At 39.3% G+C, this 16,838-nt stretch overlaps 1 protein-coding gene across 1 annotated transcript in view; it reads left to right on the top strand.

Annotated features, from left to right (window-relative positions):
* The first annotated feature begins 2,393 nt into the window (after window positions 1–2,393).
* Window positions 2,394–16,838, top strand: part of CBFA2T2 (CBFA2/RUNX1 translocation partner 2) — a 53,186-nt gene continuing 38,741 nt past the window's right edge. Inside the window, exons 1-3 of the mRNA XM_025398142.1 lie at window positions 2,394–2,479; window positions 9,035–9,178; window positions 13,150–13,391. Coding sequence (XP_025253927.1) covers window positions 9,061–9,178; window positions 13,150–13,391 — 360 coding nt within the window. The 5' untranslated portion in view covers window positions 2,394–2,479; window positions 9,035–9,060. The remainder of the gene's footprint in view (window positions 2,480–9,034; window positions 9,179–13,149; window positions 13,392–16,838) is intronic.

Genomic DNA, 16,838 nt, shown 5'->3' with positions numbered 1-16,838 from the left:
AGAGATATTTATATATTCTGTGTATTTCCGTGTCTGAGGTTTCATGGCAGTGATAGAAGACAGAGAGGTCATAGGGAGGAAGTTAGTGTATTCATGAACCAAGTGATCCTTCGTAGGTATATTAGTCATCTTTGAGGTTCTTCCAAAAACCAGGTAGACCTAAGAGATGTGCCAAAAGCTCTGTAGGTTCCCGGGAGTTTTATGCTTGTATGGTTGAGATCACTAGCTATGACATTTAGAGACAGTGAGTTTGTGTATGTGTGTGTGTGTTAAAAAACTGAGTGAAAAAAGAATGTTTTATTCTCCAGACACTTAATTATCTGCCCCTTTTTAAATGAAGGTAGAATTACAGTATTATCTCCCCGTATTCTTCTTTTGTTCTGATATTTTGTTTCTGTAATCGGCATGTCCCTAATTTGGTTTAGGTACTCTCCCTGACTTTTACAAGTGTTACATGCTTTTCCCCCCAAAAAATGAAGATATCTTTTTTTTTGTTGTAAAAGGAAGGAAAAAAAGCACCCTGAACAACATAGAAAGTTATTTTAGTTAGAAACTAAACAAGCCTACAACTGTCTTAGTCCCACCTCCCAAGATATGTACTTCTACCAATTTGTTGTATATCCTTTCTGGCTTCTACAAGTGTGTGTGTGTTCATGTTATTCTGTAGTTCCTTTATGTAATTGGGACCTTACTTTAATTTACTGAACTGGGATGGATAAAAATAAGACTAACCAAGAGTTGAGACTCTGTTGGAGAAGTGAAGGACATAATGAAAGTCATAGATGTCAGTTTTTTGTTTTTTGGTTTTTTTTGAGATGGAGTTTCCCTCTTGTCACCCAGGCTGGAGTGCAATGGCACGATTTCGGCTCACTGCGACTTCCTTTTATAGTTCTTTGGTAGGTACTCGGCCTCCCAAGTAGCTGGGACCACAGGTGCGTGCCATTGTGCCCAGCTAATTCTTTTATTTTTTGATAAGACAGGGTCTCACTTTATTGCCCAGGCTGGTTTTCCAGCTTTTTAAATCAGTTATAGCAGAAGTCAGTAAACTATGGCCCACTGTCGACCAGGCATGGTGGCTCATGCCTGTAATCCCAGCACTTTGGGAGGCCTAGGCAGGTGGATAGCCTGAGCTCAGGAGTTTGAGACCAGCCTGGGCAACAGGGTGAAACTCTGTCTCTACTAAAATACAAAAAAATTAGCTAGGCTCAGTGGCATGTGACTGTAGTCCCAGCTACTTGGGAAGCTGAGGCAGGAGAATTGCTTGAACTTGGGAGGCAGAGGTTGCAGCGAGCAGAGATTGCACCACTGTAATCCAGCCTGGGCGACAGAGTGAGACTGTGTCTCAAAAAAACAAACAAACAAACAAACAAACAAAAAAAAACTATGGCCCACTGTCCATTTTTGTAAATAAAGATTGATTGGAACACAGCCAAGCCCATTTATTTGTATATTGTATAGTGTGCTACAGCAGAGCAAAAAAAATTTACTGTCTTGCCTTTGGCAGGAAAAGTTTCCTGATTCCTGAGCTATAATAATGATAAATTAATTTTCCAGTATAAATATATAAACATTGAATGTAAAAGGTCCTTATAAAATACTTTCTGGTAATTCCCCCCCCCCCCCCCCCTTTTTTTTTTTTTTTGAGACAGAGCCTTACTCTGTTGCCCAGGCTGGAGTGCAATGGTGTGATCTTGGCTCACTGCAACCTCCACCTCCCACGTTCAAGCAGTTCTCCTGCCACAGCCTCCCGAGTAGCTGGGTTTACAGGTGCCCACCACCACGCCTGGCTAATTTTTTTTATTTTTAGTAGGGACAAGGTTTCACCATGTTGGCCAGGTTGGTCTTCAACGCCTGACCTCGGGTGATCCACCCACCTCAACCTCCCAAAGTGCTGGGATTACAGGCGTGAGCCACTGTGCCTGACCTCTGGTAATTTCTTTCCTTTGAATCCTTATGTCTCCATTTTTGTTTGTCATTATAAACAGTTGTTCCTGGCCATCTCGGCATATGAAGGCTGCATGTCATTAGGAAGTTGGATGTGTTGTCAGGTTTGTGGCAGAGTTACAAAGATGGTAAATGCTCATCATTAAGCATGTACTGTGTCCATAATCAGTTTAGCCAACTTTATAAGGCTATAAATGTAACAGTAATTTTGATGTTCCTTCCTCCATCTTTAGCAGGTTAGAATTATCAGTTTTGGAAAGTCTTTTTTTTTTTTTTTTTTGGTGATGGAGTCTTGCTGTTGTCCAGGCTGAAGTGCAGTGGCACCATTTCAACTCACTGCAACCTCCACCTTCCGGGTTCAAGCAGTTCTTCTGCCTCAGCCTCCTGAGTAGCTGGGATTACAGGTGCCCGCCACCATGCCCAGCTAATTTTTGTTTAGTAGAGATGGGGTTTCACCATGTTGGCCAGGCTGGTCTTGAACTCCTGACCTCAGGTGATCCGCCTACCTTGGCCTCCCAATGTACTGGGATTACAGGTGTGAGCCACTGCACCCAGCCTGGAAATTCTTATCATATGACAATTACACATTCAGAACATTTACCTGTCCTTGGCAGAGACTGAAGACAGACTATGGTCCAGGAAATCTTTTCCCTGATTTTTCCTTCTGCTGTGATACCACCTTTGGGGGCACTATTCAAACTATATCCCATGTGCTACCTGGAGAGCCCATGTAGCCTTTCCAACAAACACCTTAACATTGTGTTAAGACTTGCTTGGCCATCATACATGGTAATGTTTTTATTTCTTTATTTTCCCAGTACTGTATGTCTGTCTTTCCCATAAGTGAGGTCCCTCCCTACCTTCATCTCTGAACTTCCCTAAGGCCTGGCAAATCCAGGACAGTCAAGTAGATTGGGATCTGGGATCCTCAAAATTCAGGACCAAATTATTGGAAATAATCCAATTGTTCATTGACAAGGGATTGTTTAAATGAACTATGGTACTTCTTCAAAGTGTATTATAATACTATTTTTAAAAATTGTGAAATTAAGAATTCCAAGACATATTGTGATGTTATAAAACACAATAATAGAACAAAAAAAAAAGGAACATTATAATTTGTATGTGGTGTAGATTAGTTGTCTATTCCTACATAACAAACCATGTCAAAACTTCATGGCCTAAAATGATAAGCCTCCCCTCTCCTTTCTCTTAGTCTGATCCGCCCACCTCAGCCTCCCAAAGTGTTGGGATTACAGGCACGAGCCACCACGCCCAGCCTGAGAGTCTGATTTTTGGTGTTTTTTTTTTGTTTTTTTGTTTTGTTTTTGTTTTTGCTTGTTTGTTTTTAGACAGAGTCTTGCTCTGTCACCCAGACTGGAGTGCAGTGGCACGGTCTCGTTGCTCACTGCAACCTCTGCCTCTTGTGTTCAAGCAGTTCTTCTGCATCAGCCTCCTGAGTAGCTGGGATTACAGGTGTGTGCCACCACGCTCAACTAATTTTTGTATTTTTAGTAGAGACAGGGTTTCACCCTGTTGGCCAGGCCGATCTTGAGCTCTTGGCCTCAGGTGATCCGCACGCCTCAGCCTCCCAAAGCGCTGGGATTACAGGCGTGAGACACCGCGCTCGGCCTGGAGTCTGACTTTCTTTTTATAAAGTAATGGATTTAATGGCTTCCTTGGCCAGCTTCTTTGGAATGATCAGTGTTCCTGTCATTATAGGAAAGATCTCTATATGGATTTTGATTGATAGATCTAATATAGAAAGATCTATATTCTGCACATTTTCTCAGTGATAATAAACAGGAACACTTGACCAAATCTACCCCACACAGCGCAGATAACATCTCAAAAGTTCGGTAAACTGTTATTCTAATAGATTATTATTTTTTTATTTTATTTTTGAGACAGAGTCTTACCCTGTCACCCAGGCTGGGGTACAGTGGTGTGATCACAGCTCACTGTAGCCTTGACTTCCTGGACTCAGTTGATCCTCCCATCCCAACCTCATGAGTAGCTGGGACCACAGGTGTGCGCCACCACATCCAGCTAGTTTTTTTTTTTTTTTTTTTTTTGGAGAGATGAGGTCTCCCTGTGTTGGCCAGCCTGTTCTTAAACTCCTGGGCTCAAGCAATCCTCATGTCCTGCAATTCTCCTGTCTCAAGGTGGTGTGGATTACAGGCCTGAGCCATTGTGCCCAACCATAATTCTAATATATTTTAAAATCTGATTCAAGTAAAACATGTGAGAGTATCTGCTGTATACCCATCATTGTTATATCCATTATGGTACCCTTCATATAACCCTGTGTTGAATTATCCCCAGGGACAGATAAAGAAAATCACTGTCACATAACTAGTGAGTGATGGAGCATTCTTCACATCAGGCTCATCTTTTGCCTCAACATGCTTTCTCCTTGAGACCTATAAGTTTTTATTCTTTCCAGTCACTTAGGAGTAGCCTTTCCCTTCAGATAACCTCATTATATTTTATCTTGCATTTATACCTCTGCTCTTTGCCAGTCTCTAATTTAAAAAAAAAAAAAAAAAAAAGCAGTTTATAATGATTTGTAAATGCCCTTGTTTGTGGACAATTTATCATAGAAGATTCTTCTCAAATAGCATGTTTCTGAGATGTCTCAGTAATACAGTGGTTCCCCCTTACCCACAGGGAATACATTCCAAGACCCCCAGTGGATGCCTGAAACCATGGGAAGTATTGAACCCTACATACATTCTTTTTGAACTGTAACTGAACCCATATCATGCACTATGGCTGTAACGTTTGCTGTTTGAGATGCAGCAGCAAAACGAGCACAAACGTCTTTTTCCTTCTTAGAGTAGATGTCAGCAACCTCAGCATAGGAATTTTTTCTTTCCTTATGAAGTCAAGAACTTCCACCTTTTCATTTAGTACTTTATAGCTTCACTTTGGCGTATCCAAATTGTCAACATCACTCCTCTTTTACTTTGGGGCCATTATTAAGTAATACCAGGGTTACTTGGCCACAAGCACTGCAACACCATGACAGTTCATCTGATGGTAACCAAGACGGCTACTAAGTGACTTATGGTCGGATAGTGTATACTCCGGACAAAGGGATAATTCACATCCTAGGTGGGATGGTGTGAGATTTCATCACAGTATTCAGTGCGGTGCTCAATTTAAAACTTATGAATTGTTTATTTCTGAAGTTTTCCATTTAATATTTTTGGACCTTGGTTGACAGTAGGTAATTGAAACTGTGGAAACTGAAACTGCAGATAAGAGGGAGAGTGCTAGGTGTTCTATGTTACTTTCCTGGGGAGCTACAGAATAGTTCTACTCTTTAGTTTAATCTTTGATTCTTTAAATTCCTATGTAGGAAAAAATATCACTGCTATCACACAGATAACTGTTTATTACTTTATTCTTTCATCTGTTTTCTGTTTTCACGATATCCTTAGCAAGTCGCGCACAGTGAAGAAATTATTCAGACGTACTTTCCTGTTTTGACTCATCAAATTCTTTGGCTTCCCATGGTTTAGGTGTTGAACCATAAGTCATTTTGGAGGTACATGTTGTAATATCTGGGTTTTATTTTTTAATATATACACACATATATATGCACACATGCATTTATTTGTAATACACACACATGTACAAATATATTCAGAATAATCAAAAGACAAACTCATGGGGTGACTAAATTGTCAGTTACTTTGAAATTATAATTGAGTTGGACCCTTATGGCAAAACCAAGGTTTATTTTGACTTCCTGGGACTAAATCTTTATGGCTGTTTGGTATTTTAAGCAATAGTGTTTATGGACTCAAGCCACAATTGAGGGAAAATAATTTTCTTCTTCTTGAACTGTATCTAAGGTTCTCCAAGATTGAAAAGAGTTCAATATATGGTTGATTCTTTCATGGGATCCAGTTAGAATGTAACACATAACTATCAGTTTCATAAAAATTCAAAAAGGAAGTCACCATTACTAGGATGACATAAAGGCATGTAATAGCCTTCTTCCTACAGGAACTTACTATGATCCTACTGTGACCCCAAGCAGAGGGTTAAAATGCCTACTTTGGAACATGCCCTTTCCCATCATCTGAGCAACTGCTGAATTTGTCACCTTGTAAACCACTTGGATAGATCTCATTACATGAAGGGCGTTCATGCCACCCAGTTTCCAACAAAAATACCACTTTACATTGTGCTTGGTGATTTTGCAGCTGTTAATTCTTGGATCATTCCATATAATATCTCTGAGGTTACATGGATAAATTGTTGATAGTATACCTATTTTCCACAGAAAACAGATGTTAATATTAACTTGGTCAAGGTCACATACCTAGTTAATAGTATGTCCAGAATTTGACACGAGGATTTGTCTTCTAATCATCATTCCTGTTTATTAAGCACCTTCTTTATCCCTTGCAGTGATTTAGGCATCATCTTTAATCATTACATGTTTCTTGACAGGTAGGTCTTCCTGTCATTCATTTTACATATGTTGAAAATGAGGCCTAGAAAGGTGAAATGAATTGGAAATTCAATTGCGTTGTAACAGAATGAGAATTCAAACCGAATCTCTCAGTCTTTTCATACCTGTGCTTTTTCTGCTTCATTCACTTGAAACATGAAGAAAACACTAGTGTTGTAGATTTTGGGTGGTGAAATGGAAAGTATCAATCTGTAAACAGTTCTTTAGTGGCTGGGTTTGGCCCACTATTGAAGCTTTTGGTTGGTTAGAGCACAGAGTTCAGCATTCTGCAGTTGGACTGCTCTAACTTTTTTATTCTGCCAAGTGCTGAATGTTAAAACTCATCTCACTGCTAAGCCTTCCTCAAGCCTTTGGCACCCTTGCTATAGAGCCAGGTGGTCTGAAGAAAGGCTCCCTCTAGGTTGTTGCACACTGTACACAACACATTACAGTGCGAGACAACTGTCAGTTCCTTCCTTTCCTTCTCCCCTACCCTTCCAGAAAGCTGGGGCCCAGATGGAAGAGCTGGAAATGTGTCAGCTGTTCTCTGAAGGGCATTGAGAAAATACTGTCAGGAAGAAAAGGCAAGCGCAACAGCTCATTAGTCCACTAATCAGACAGAACGACCATCAATTTCACAAAGAAAATGTCCTGAACAGAGAGATGGGAAGGGCTGGCACAATGTTGCCCAATGGTTCTGAGAACTGCACATTTTTGTCAGGGGATTTGTAACTTGGGGGCATTGCTTTCTTGATTGACTTTATTATATCCCTTTCCAAAGTGTGGCCACTGCAAACTGAAGCATAAAAAATAGTATTTGGAGATACTTTTCTTATTAAAAAGTGTCCCATCAATGCACAAAAATGTTCCTTGTTGCCACGATCGTGAACACTCTTATAGGTATTGTCTTTATAGCTGTGCTATCACAGAAAGAAAACTTGGACTTAACCTTCTCATTTGAGCCTTTGCTGCCCATTTTTTGCACTTGAATTTGAATTCAGCAGTTATTGGAGAATGAACGCCTGGTACTTAAGTGAAAAGCTTAGAATTACTGTGAGGAACATAGCTCAATTTAAAGGTGATTATGGTAACTCTGGTCCTATTAACCAAGTGTGTAGCAAGTTCTCTTTGATAGAGAAAAATAACTTCTTAGATATGTTAGAATATTACTCGTTGGTATCAAGTCTGATTCCTGTTAGCTCAGACCTACCTAATTGTAGCATCGTGAAGTTTACCTAATTTATCTTTCTGGAATTTTGTTGCCATTTAGTATTAACAAACAGCTGCCTATTATTAATTGTTCCCATAGATGAAGTAGCCTCTGCTTAATGTAGAATCAGCTCTACTTTTCGTCTTTTTGAACAATATATAGCATGAATGACATTTACATGTTTGAGGTCAGAGAGGTTGACTCCCTCTTTTATCCTACTTGATGTAGTTGATATGTGTATATATATATATAATTTAGTACATCATTATTAATGGTGGTTGTTTTTTTTTTAAGACGGAGTCTTGCTCTGTCGCCCAGGCTAGAGTACAGTGCCATGATTTTGGCTTACTGCAACCTCTGCCTCCCAGGTTCAAGCGATTCTCCTGCCTCAACCTCCCCAGTAACTGGGATTACAGGCACCCACCACTACACCCAGCTAATTTTTATATTTTTAGTAAAGACAGGGTTTCACCACGTTGGCCAGGCTGATCTCAAACTCCTGACCTTAGGTGATCCACCCACCTCAGCCTCCCAAAGTGCTAGGATTACATGCATGAGTCACTGCACCAAGCCTATTAATATTGATTTATATACAACTGATTGTGATTTTCTTTTCATGTCATGCAGTTGAGGCCTAAGTCTAGATAGTTCCTATGTTAGCTTTTTCCCCCTCATAATTTGATTCATTTATAAGGAGAAGTTTTAAAAAAATGCATTTGAGGTAAACTATATTTGTAACCTGGTTTCTTCCTTTCTCAGCCACTATCTAGAGACTGCTAACTTTCAGTTCATGTCACCTCTTGACATTGTTTCCTCGTTTTAGTTCCTAGAATTGAAGTAACAAAGTGCCACAAACTGAGTGGCTTAAGACAATAGAAATTTATTCTCTCACAGTTCAGAAAGCCAGAAGCCCAAAATTGAGGTATCAGCAAGGTTGATTCCTTCCCGGGGTTTCAGAGGACAAATGTGTCTCCTGCTCCCTCCTGGCTTGCTGGTTACTGGCACTCCTTGGCACTCCTCGATGTATAAATGTGTCACTCCAGTCCCTGCCTCTGTCGCCACTTGGCGTGACTGTCCTCACATCGGCTTCCCTCTGTGTATGTCTCTGTGTCTGTGTCACGTCCCTTCTTTAGGGACACCATTCGGATTGGATTTAGAGCCCACTCAGACAATCTAGGATGATCTCCTCCTCTCAAGAATTTTAACTTAATGATATCTTCAAAGACCCTTTTGCCAAATCAGGTAACATTCACAGTTCCAGATGTTAGGACGTGGACATATCTTTTAGGGGGTCACTATTCAGCCTATTATACTAAGCAGTCCTCTAGGGAAATATGTTTGTATTTCAAATTGTTGTCTGTTTCTGCAACCTTTTAGAAAACCCTAACCTCCGTTTCTCTGATTCTCTGCAGTTGGTCCTGAGAAAAGGGTGCCAGCAATGCCTGGATCGCCTGTGGAAGTGAAGATACAGTCCAGATCCTCACCTCCCACCATGCCACCCCTCCCACCAATAAATCCTGGAGGACCGAGACCAGTGTCCTTCACTCCTACTGCATGTGAGACCTCTTAGTTACTTATGTTTGTAGTTTAGAGTGACATTTGGATCTAAGTGACTGACTTGCATGAAGCCTTCCACATATATTATTCAATATTTTCAAAGTGCTATGAAAATATAGACACAGATATATATTTCTGGTTGTTTCTTTTCTAAATTACTTATACCCTCTGAGAATAATACTTAGTTTATTTGGATATTTAGTTTTTTAAATATTTTGTTTTCATATTCTTTGGCTGGTAACTATTTTTATTTCTTTGACTCTAACAATAGTGAATTTAAATTATTATATTGCCATATGAGATTCAAAGTAAGTTTTCTAAAATTATGGAATTTGAAAAATGTTCCAATGCTGTCATGGTAAGACTTTTTACAAAAGAGAATATTTTTGTATTCGTTTACTAGGGCTACCATAATGAAATACCACAGACTGGATTTATTTTTATTAACTTTTAATTAACTTTTTATTTTTATTAACTTTTTTACAGTTCTGGAGTCAAGAATGTAAAGATCAAGGTGTTGGCAGGTTTGGTTTTACCTGGGCCTTGTAGAAGGTTGCCTTCTTGCTTGCGATACCCTCACATGGCCATTCCTCCATTTGTGTGCGTCCCTGGTGTCTCTTCCCCTGCCTTTAAGGATAATAATCGTATTGGATTAGGGACTATTTGTAATACCTCTTTTAACCTTAATGAATTCTTCAAAGTCTCTATCTCCAAATATAGTCATATTCTGAGGTACAAGGGGGTAAGACTTAAAGGTATGAATTTGGCCAAGGCTCAGGCAGAATTCAGTCCATAGCCATTATGTTAGCTAATAATATATGTAACAAGATATTCAACTTCACTAACCATCAAGGAAATGCAAACTAACACCCAATACAGTACCATTATTCACCCACCAGGATGTTCAGAATGATACCAAGTTTTGATGAGGATGTAACTTGAATACTCATACAATGCTGGTTAGAGTGTAATTTAGTACATCTTTTGGAAATTGTTTGGCAGTTTGCACTAATGCTGAATTTCCACGTGCCCTGTAACTCAACAATTTCAGTCCTGTGTATCTATAATCACCAAAAGAACCCCAAATAAACTTGTGCATACATGCACACAAGTGTGTTGATCTTCATCTGAGTTCTGCCTTTCCATGCACATGCTGCCACCCCCAGTTCACTTTGACACTCTGCACATCTTTTGCCTGTAAACCAAAATGTACTGCTATTTTTGGAATGCCCAAAGAGTGTCAGAGCACTGAGCTAGATGCTGTATGTATTGTTTCATTTAAATACCATTATACAAGCTTGCACACTGTCCTTGCTCAAAATTTTTTGGTTTGGGTGTTTATTGTTTTAAAAGGCAAGAGAAGAGAATGTAAGATGTACAGCTTTAATTGGAAGTTTATTATTTTCCCAAAACATTTGAATTGAGTAGCTATTAACTGCAGCATTCAGTTTGAGCCAGAGTGAATAAAAAGAAGTATGATATCCCTTTTCTTAAATTCTAATATCTGTTAAACAGCCCAAGACATATATACTATCTTGAAAAGAAACAGATTTAAACCTCAGCCATCAATCAGATTTCAGGATACACCAATAGATATATGTATATACAAATTCAGCCCTTTTTGCTTCCATATTTGGCTGCTTGGCGGTGGTTGTGTTTCATTTCAGAAAATGTGATCATACATTTTTTACTGAAGAGACTAAGAAAAAGCCTTTCTATACATCAGAGTAGCCAAATGCATGGTAATGTGTTATTTTTATTGGTTCCTTCAAAAGGGAGCAACTTTCCTATGGCAGTTGACCTTTCTGTGAAAACAAAGAAATGGCAGACTATTGCAACTAATTTTCTGGATTGCTGAGGTTGAGTGTTCAACTTTCCTTTCTGTAGCTTTACTAATTTCCTCTAGTGGAAGACACAAGAAAATCACCCCTTTTCTCAGGCCGTTAGTCTTTTATGTGTGAATCATTCAGTAGCATTTTCCTAAACACTTAACCCTTTGCTAGCAAATGAACAAAGCAAAAATATACACTGTTTACACAGCTTATAAAACTTAAGTGTGCACGTATGTTTTATGTATTGTATTATTAATAAGTGAACATCTATTAAGGCAACACAAATACAGAAATAAACAAGCATAGGCCAGGCGCAGTGGCTCACTCCTGTAATCCTAACACTTTGGGAGGCCAAGGAGGGCAGATCACTTGAGGTCAGGAGTTTGAGACCAGCCTGGCCAACATGGTGAAACCCTGTCTCTACTAAAAATACAAAAAATTAGCTGGGTGTGGTAGCGCACACCTATAATCCCAACTACTCAGGAGGCTGAGGTTGCAGTGACGGAGGTTGCAGTGAGCCAAGATCACACCACTGCACTCCAGCCTGGGCAGCAGAGCAAGACTCTGTCTCAAAGTAAAATAGTGGAAGCATGCATATGCACATAGGCAGCACAGAGATGTAGTGAATCCACTAAGGTTACCTTCAAGTGGAGCAGCAGCAGCAGCATGTGTCAAGGAATGCTCCTTAACAGAGATGATACCTGAACTGTGTGGGATGAAGAAGAGCTTGCCCGGTCAAATTTGAATAAGGTTCAGTGTAAGAAGAGGGAACAGAGATAGTTAACTGACTGTGACTGGCCTAGAGGAAGTAAAAGGGAAGTGGAAGATTTTTTATGATAATAAGTTTGTTTTTGGCAAAATATGATTAAATGTCATTTTTCTAAGCTAGGTAAAGATTAAATGATTGGCTCTTTAAACATTGCTTATGTCTTAAATTGTTTCTTATGTTTTTAGATACAGTTTCACTATTTTAGTTTTTTAAGGCTGGATATGATTAAGTGAAAGCAGAATGACACTTAGGTACTAGATAATTTAGATTTTTACTTAATGCCAACAGGAACGTAGCTCAATGCCAGGCACAGTGGCTCATGCCTGTAATCCCAGCCTTTGGGAGGCCAAGGCAGGAGGATCGCTTGAGCCCAGAAGTTTGAGACTAGCCTGGGCAATATAATGAGACTCCCTTATCTACAAAAAATTTTTAAACAGAAATTAACTGTGCATGGTGGCATGTGACTGTAGTCCCAGCAACTCAGGAGGCTGAGGTGGGAGGACACCTGAGTCCAGGAGATCGAGGCTGCAATGGGCCAAGATAGTGCCGCTGCGCTCCGGCTTGGATGACAGAATGAGACCCTGCCTCAAAAAAACAAAACCGTAGCTCTAGGGTTGTTTTCCAAATTAAAATTTTCAAGAAATGACTATTAAGAACTAAATAGGAAAACTGTAATTAATCACATGTAGTATAATTTCAGCAAAAATGTAGGATGGGAGTGTCCTGCATGGAATCAGGAAGATGCTTCATTGAATGGCCGAGGGTTTGGCAGTATTAATCTAGCACCGTTAAGGCAGACAGTAACTGGCTCTAATGGACATGAGTATTCTGGATGGCCAAAGAAATAGGTACCTTATTGTAGGAATAAGTCCTTAAATCAGTAGGCCTAAAAAATATCCCTCATATTATCATAACTTTCTTCTGGTGTCTTGCTCACATACTACCTTCTGATTGACTGCCTAGTGTTTTGGGGCCCTTGAAATTGGGAAGGAGATGTGATGTAAAAGATGGGCATGAGTATCCCGTCACTGGAAAGATCTATTGGCCCAGACCCATCTCAAGCACTACCTGTTGCAGGAAGTCTTTCTTAAAACTACCCACCCCTGCCCATGGCACCTGTAGAGTTAGATGTCGCTTCTTATTGCTCTCGGAGCACTCTGCTTTCTTTTTAACACTCCACTGTTACTCTGTTACCATTTTTATCTGACAGCAGTCTCATTGAGGACAGAACCAGTTTTGCATACTTTTATAACATGTACTTTACAAAATTCAAATGAACAAATGAAGGAGAACACAAACAAGAAAAAATGAACAAACGTCCCCTTGTTTTTGCACGTAACCTGAGTCTTTCATTTTGGCTTTCTTTTAGTAAGCAATGGAATCAACCATTCTCCTCCTACCCTGAATGGTGCCCCATCACCACCACAGAGATTCAGCAATGGTCCTGCCTCCTCCACATCATCTGCACTCACAAATCAGCAGTTGCCAGCCACCTGTGGTGCTCGACAGCTCAGCAAGTTGAAACGCTTTCTTACCACTCTGCAACAGTTTGGAAATGACATCTCCCCTGAGATTGGGGAGAAGGTACGGACTCTTGTTCTTGCACTGGTGGTAAGTACAACCTCACTGTTGTTCTCAGCTGCCCGAGTATGTGGTTCAGGTCCAAAGCCAGCAGAGAAGTTCTAGATATTTCTGCTCATTTTCAAACCCATAGTAATATGGCAAACGCTACAGACTAGACTAGTTATTGAATAACTTGTATAAAACTGTTTAAATATAGGTTTTTTTCCTTCTTTCCTTCTTTTTTTTTGAGTCAGGGTCTCACTCTGTCACCTAGCCTGGAGGAAGATGGTACGAACACAGCTCACTTCAGCCTTGAGCTTCCAGGTTTAAGCAATTGTCTTGCCGCAGCCTCCTGAGTAGTTGGGACTACATGTGCATGCCACCATGCCCAGCTAATTTTTATATTTTTGTAGAGATGGAATCTCCCTATCTTGTCAGGCTGATCTCAAACTCCTAGCCTCAAGCAGTCTGCCTGCCTCAGCTTCCCAAAGTGCTGGGATTACAGATGTGATGTTTAATTGTAGATTTTATATCAATGCTTATCAGAGAAACAATCGATAATGTTTACTTGTTATTTAAGATGTTGATTTAATTCCAATAAGCAACTTTGGATTTTTCTTAAAACTGGTCTCAACAGGCCCACTGGTGTCCAATCAAGTTAAAAACAACAAGGTTTTGTAATTTAATATATTCAGTGCTTAGTGCATTGTTTCCAAACCAAGGAGAGTAGAGAAGTAACAAGTTTAATTTTCAAAACAATGATTTCTAAAATTACAAGTTACATGGCCTAAATAAATAGTATCAAAGGGATTGCATTGTTCAGCTCCTTGTGCATATAAACTTGCTTAAGAATTTGCAAGGTACACGTAATTTTTCTTTCTATACTGCACGTGGTGAACCTGTGGCATAAAGGAGTGATTTTCTGATATCGACAACTGGGTGGGGTTTTATTCTCAGTGTTTATAGGGGAAGTACTGCCAGTTCCCAATGTTTCTAATTGAATTCTTTAAGATTTACCTCCAGTAAAAGCATTCTGTGCTCCTTTGTATATGTTAACCCCTTTATATGGGATAGAAAGATGAATCACAGCACTAATCCTTGAAGCTGCAGCTCTCTAAGTGTAAATCTAGGGACCCCGAAGATTCTTCAGGATCCTTTCTGGAGATTCAGAAGGTGAAAACTATTTTCATAATATAGCAGTAGACTAAATGCAAAAGTAGACAGAATACAACTGGCTTCTATTACGCTAGATATTAAAGAGACTTTCTATTATGCTACATATTAAAGAGACTGACAAAATGATAAAACAGTGCTATTCTTCTTACTGCATTTCTTTTGGAAAATTACAGATATTAAAAATCACACCTCAGTCTGAACCAGTATAGTTATTTTTTATTTTAATTAAATTCTCAACTTTAATTTCTGATATGGTAATGTCAATAAATGTAATCCATATAAATTAGAGCAATTCTGAGACCAAACAGTTTAACAATTACTGCCTTAAAAAATTTATTAGTCTAAGGCTGGGTGTGGTGGCTCACGCCTGTAATTCTAGCACTTTGGGAAGCCAAGGTGGGAGGATTGCTTGGATGCAGGAGTTCAAGACCAGCCTGGGTACATAGTGAGACTGTCTCTACAAAACGATTTTTTAAAAGTTAGCCGAGTATAGTGGCACATGCCTATGGTCCTAGCTACTCAGTAGGCTGAGGTGGGAGGATTCCTTGGGCCCAGGAAAACTGTGTTTGCACCACTGCACTTCCAGCCTAGGTGACAGAGTGAGACCCTATCTCAAAATATGAATTAAAAAAATTTATCAGTCTATTATGAAAGGAACAACTTTCATACAAGGCAAAATGCAATGAATGACTTTTTTGTCATTTGTGAGGTTTAGTCCTTATTACATTTGACTATAGTTTATTTTCATTGCTATATAGTGTCATATCATAGGAATACCCCCACAATTTATACCTTTACATATAAGTCATTTGTAATTTGGGCCAGTTTTGGGGTCTCCAGCATCAACCCCATGTTTGGAGATTTGCCAGAAGGAGTCACAGGACTTCACATACAGTTCTGCTCACAGCTAAGCTCTATTATAGAGGCATAGTAAGGAGAACATAGTGAGATCATAAAACAGAGACACAGGTGGAGTCTGGAGGAACCCATCTGCAGGTTTCCTTATGCTTTCTCCCTCTCCTGAATGGTAACAGAGCTCCCTTTCCTTAGCAACGAAAATACAGCAACATACATGCAATGTTTCTGTCAAGGGAAGCCTATTACAGACTCAACGCCAAGGTTTTTGTTGGGGCCTGGTCACATAGGCACTCTTTGCCTAGCACCTGCCAAATTTTACCCTCTTAGAAGGAAAACTCATGTTTAGCATGAACCATACTGTTCTCAGAACCACTCTACACATGGTCACCCTTATCAGTTAGGGAAGTTTAGTTCTTTTTTATTTTAAACCTGTTTATTCCTCAAATTTTAGACTACTATAGAAAAATCTTACTGGATCCAGAATAAGGTCATTGGAGTTAAATGTCAAAATGAGCTTGAACATAATTGGAAACAAAGCAGACATCAAAATGTTATGATGATTCCAGCAGCAAATTACTTTAAGTATTATCTATTCTTAAAAATAATTTCAAGCCTAAAAGTAAAAATGTCAAAAATTCATTTGTGGTGGGCGTATCACGAGGTCAGGAGATCGAGATCATCCTGGCTAACACGGTGAAACCCCATCTCTGTTAAAATTACAAAAAATTAGGCTGTAGTCCCAGCTACTCAGGAGGGAGGCTGAGGCAGGAGAATGGCGTGAACCCGGGAAGCAGAGCTTGCAGGGAGCTGAGATTGCCGAGACTCCATCTCAAAAAAAAATCTCAAAAAAATCTCAAAAAAAAAGAAAGAAAAGAAATCATTTGCCAAAAAAAATTGAATTTTTTTTAGTTATGAAAAGTATATGTAGGTGTGTCCAATTATTTATTTTAAATGGCTACACTTGGGTTAACTGTTTTTTTCCATAGTAAAATATACATTATAGAAGTACACAGTTCAGTGGTCTTAAGTACATTCATATTGTTTTTCCTGTTCACCATGTGTCCCTGTTCGCCATTGTGTACTTAGAGCCTATGAGCATCACAGGGTTAAGGAATTTATACAATTGCTTTTTTTGAATTATGATGAAATTTACTATATTAACTATTTTTAGGTTTACAGTTTAGTGACAATAAGTATATTCATATTATTATACAACCATCATCACCATCCATTTCCAAAACTTTTCATCTTGCAAAATTGCACCAATTAAACAATAACACCCCATTCCCCTCTGTCCCTAGACCCTGGCAATTACCGTCTACTTTCTGTCTCTATGGATTTAACTACTCTAAGTACCTCATAAAAGTAGAATCATACAGTATTTGTCTTTTTGTGACTAGCCTATTTCACTTAGCTTAATGTCCTCAGGGTTTATCCATGTCATAGCATATGTCAGAATTT

The sequence above is a fragment of the Theropithecus gelada genome, chromosome 10 (assembly GCF_003255815.1).
Source record: "Theropithecus gelada isolate Dixy chromosome 10, Tgel_1.0, whole genome shotgun sequence".
Taxonomy (NCBI): domain Eukaryota; kingdom Metazoa; phylum Chordata; class Mammalia; order Primates; family Cercopithecidae; genus Theropithecus; species Theropithecus gelada.
The sequence above is the reverse complement of the archived record's forward strand: the minus strand, read 5'-3'. Positions and strand labels throughout refer to the sequence as shown.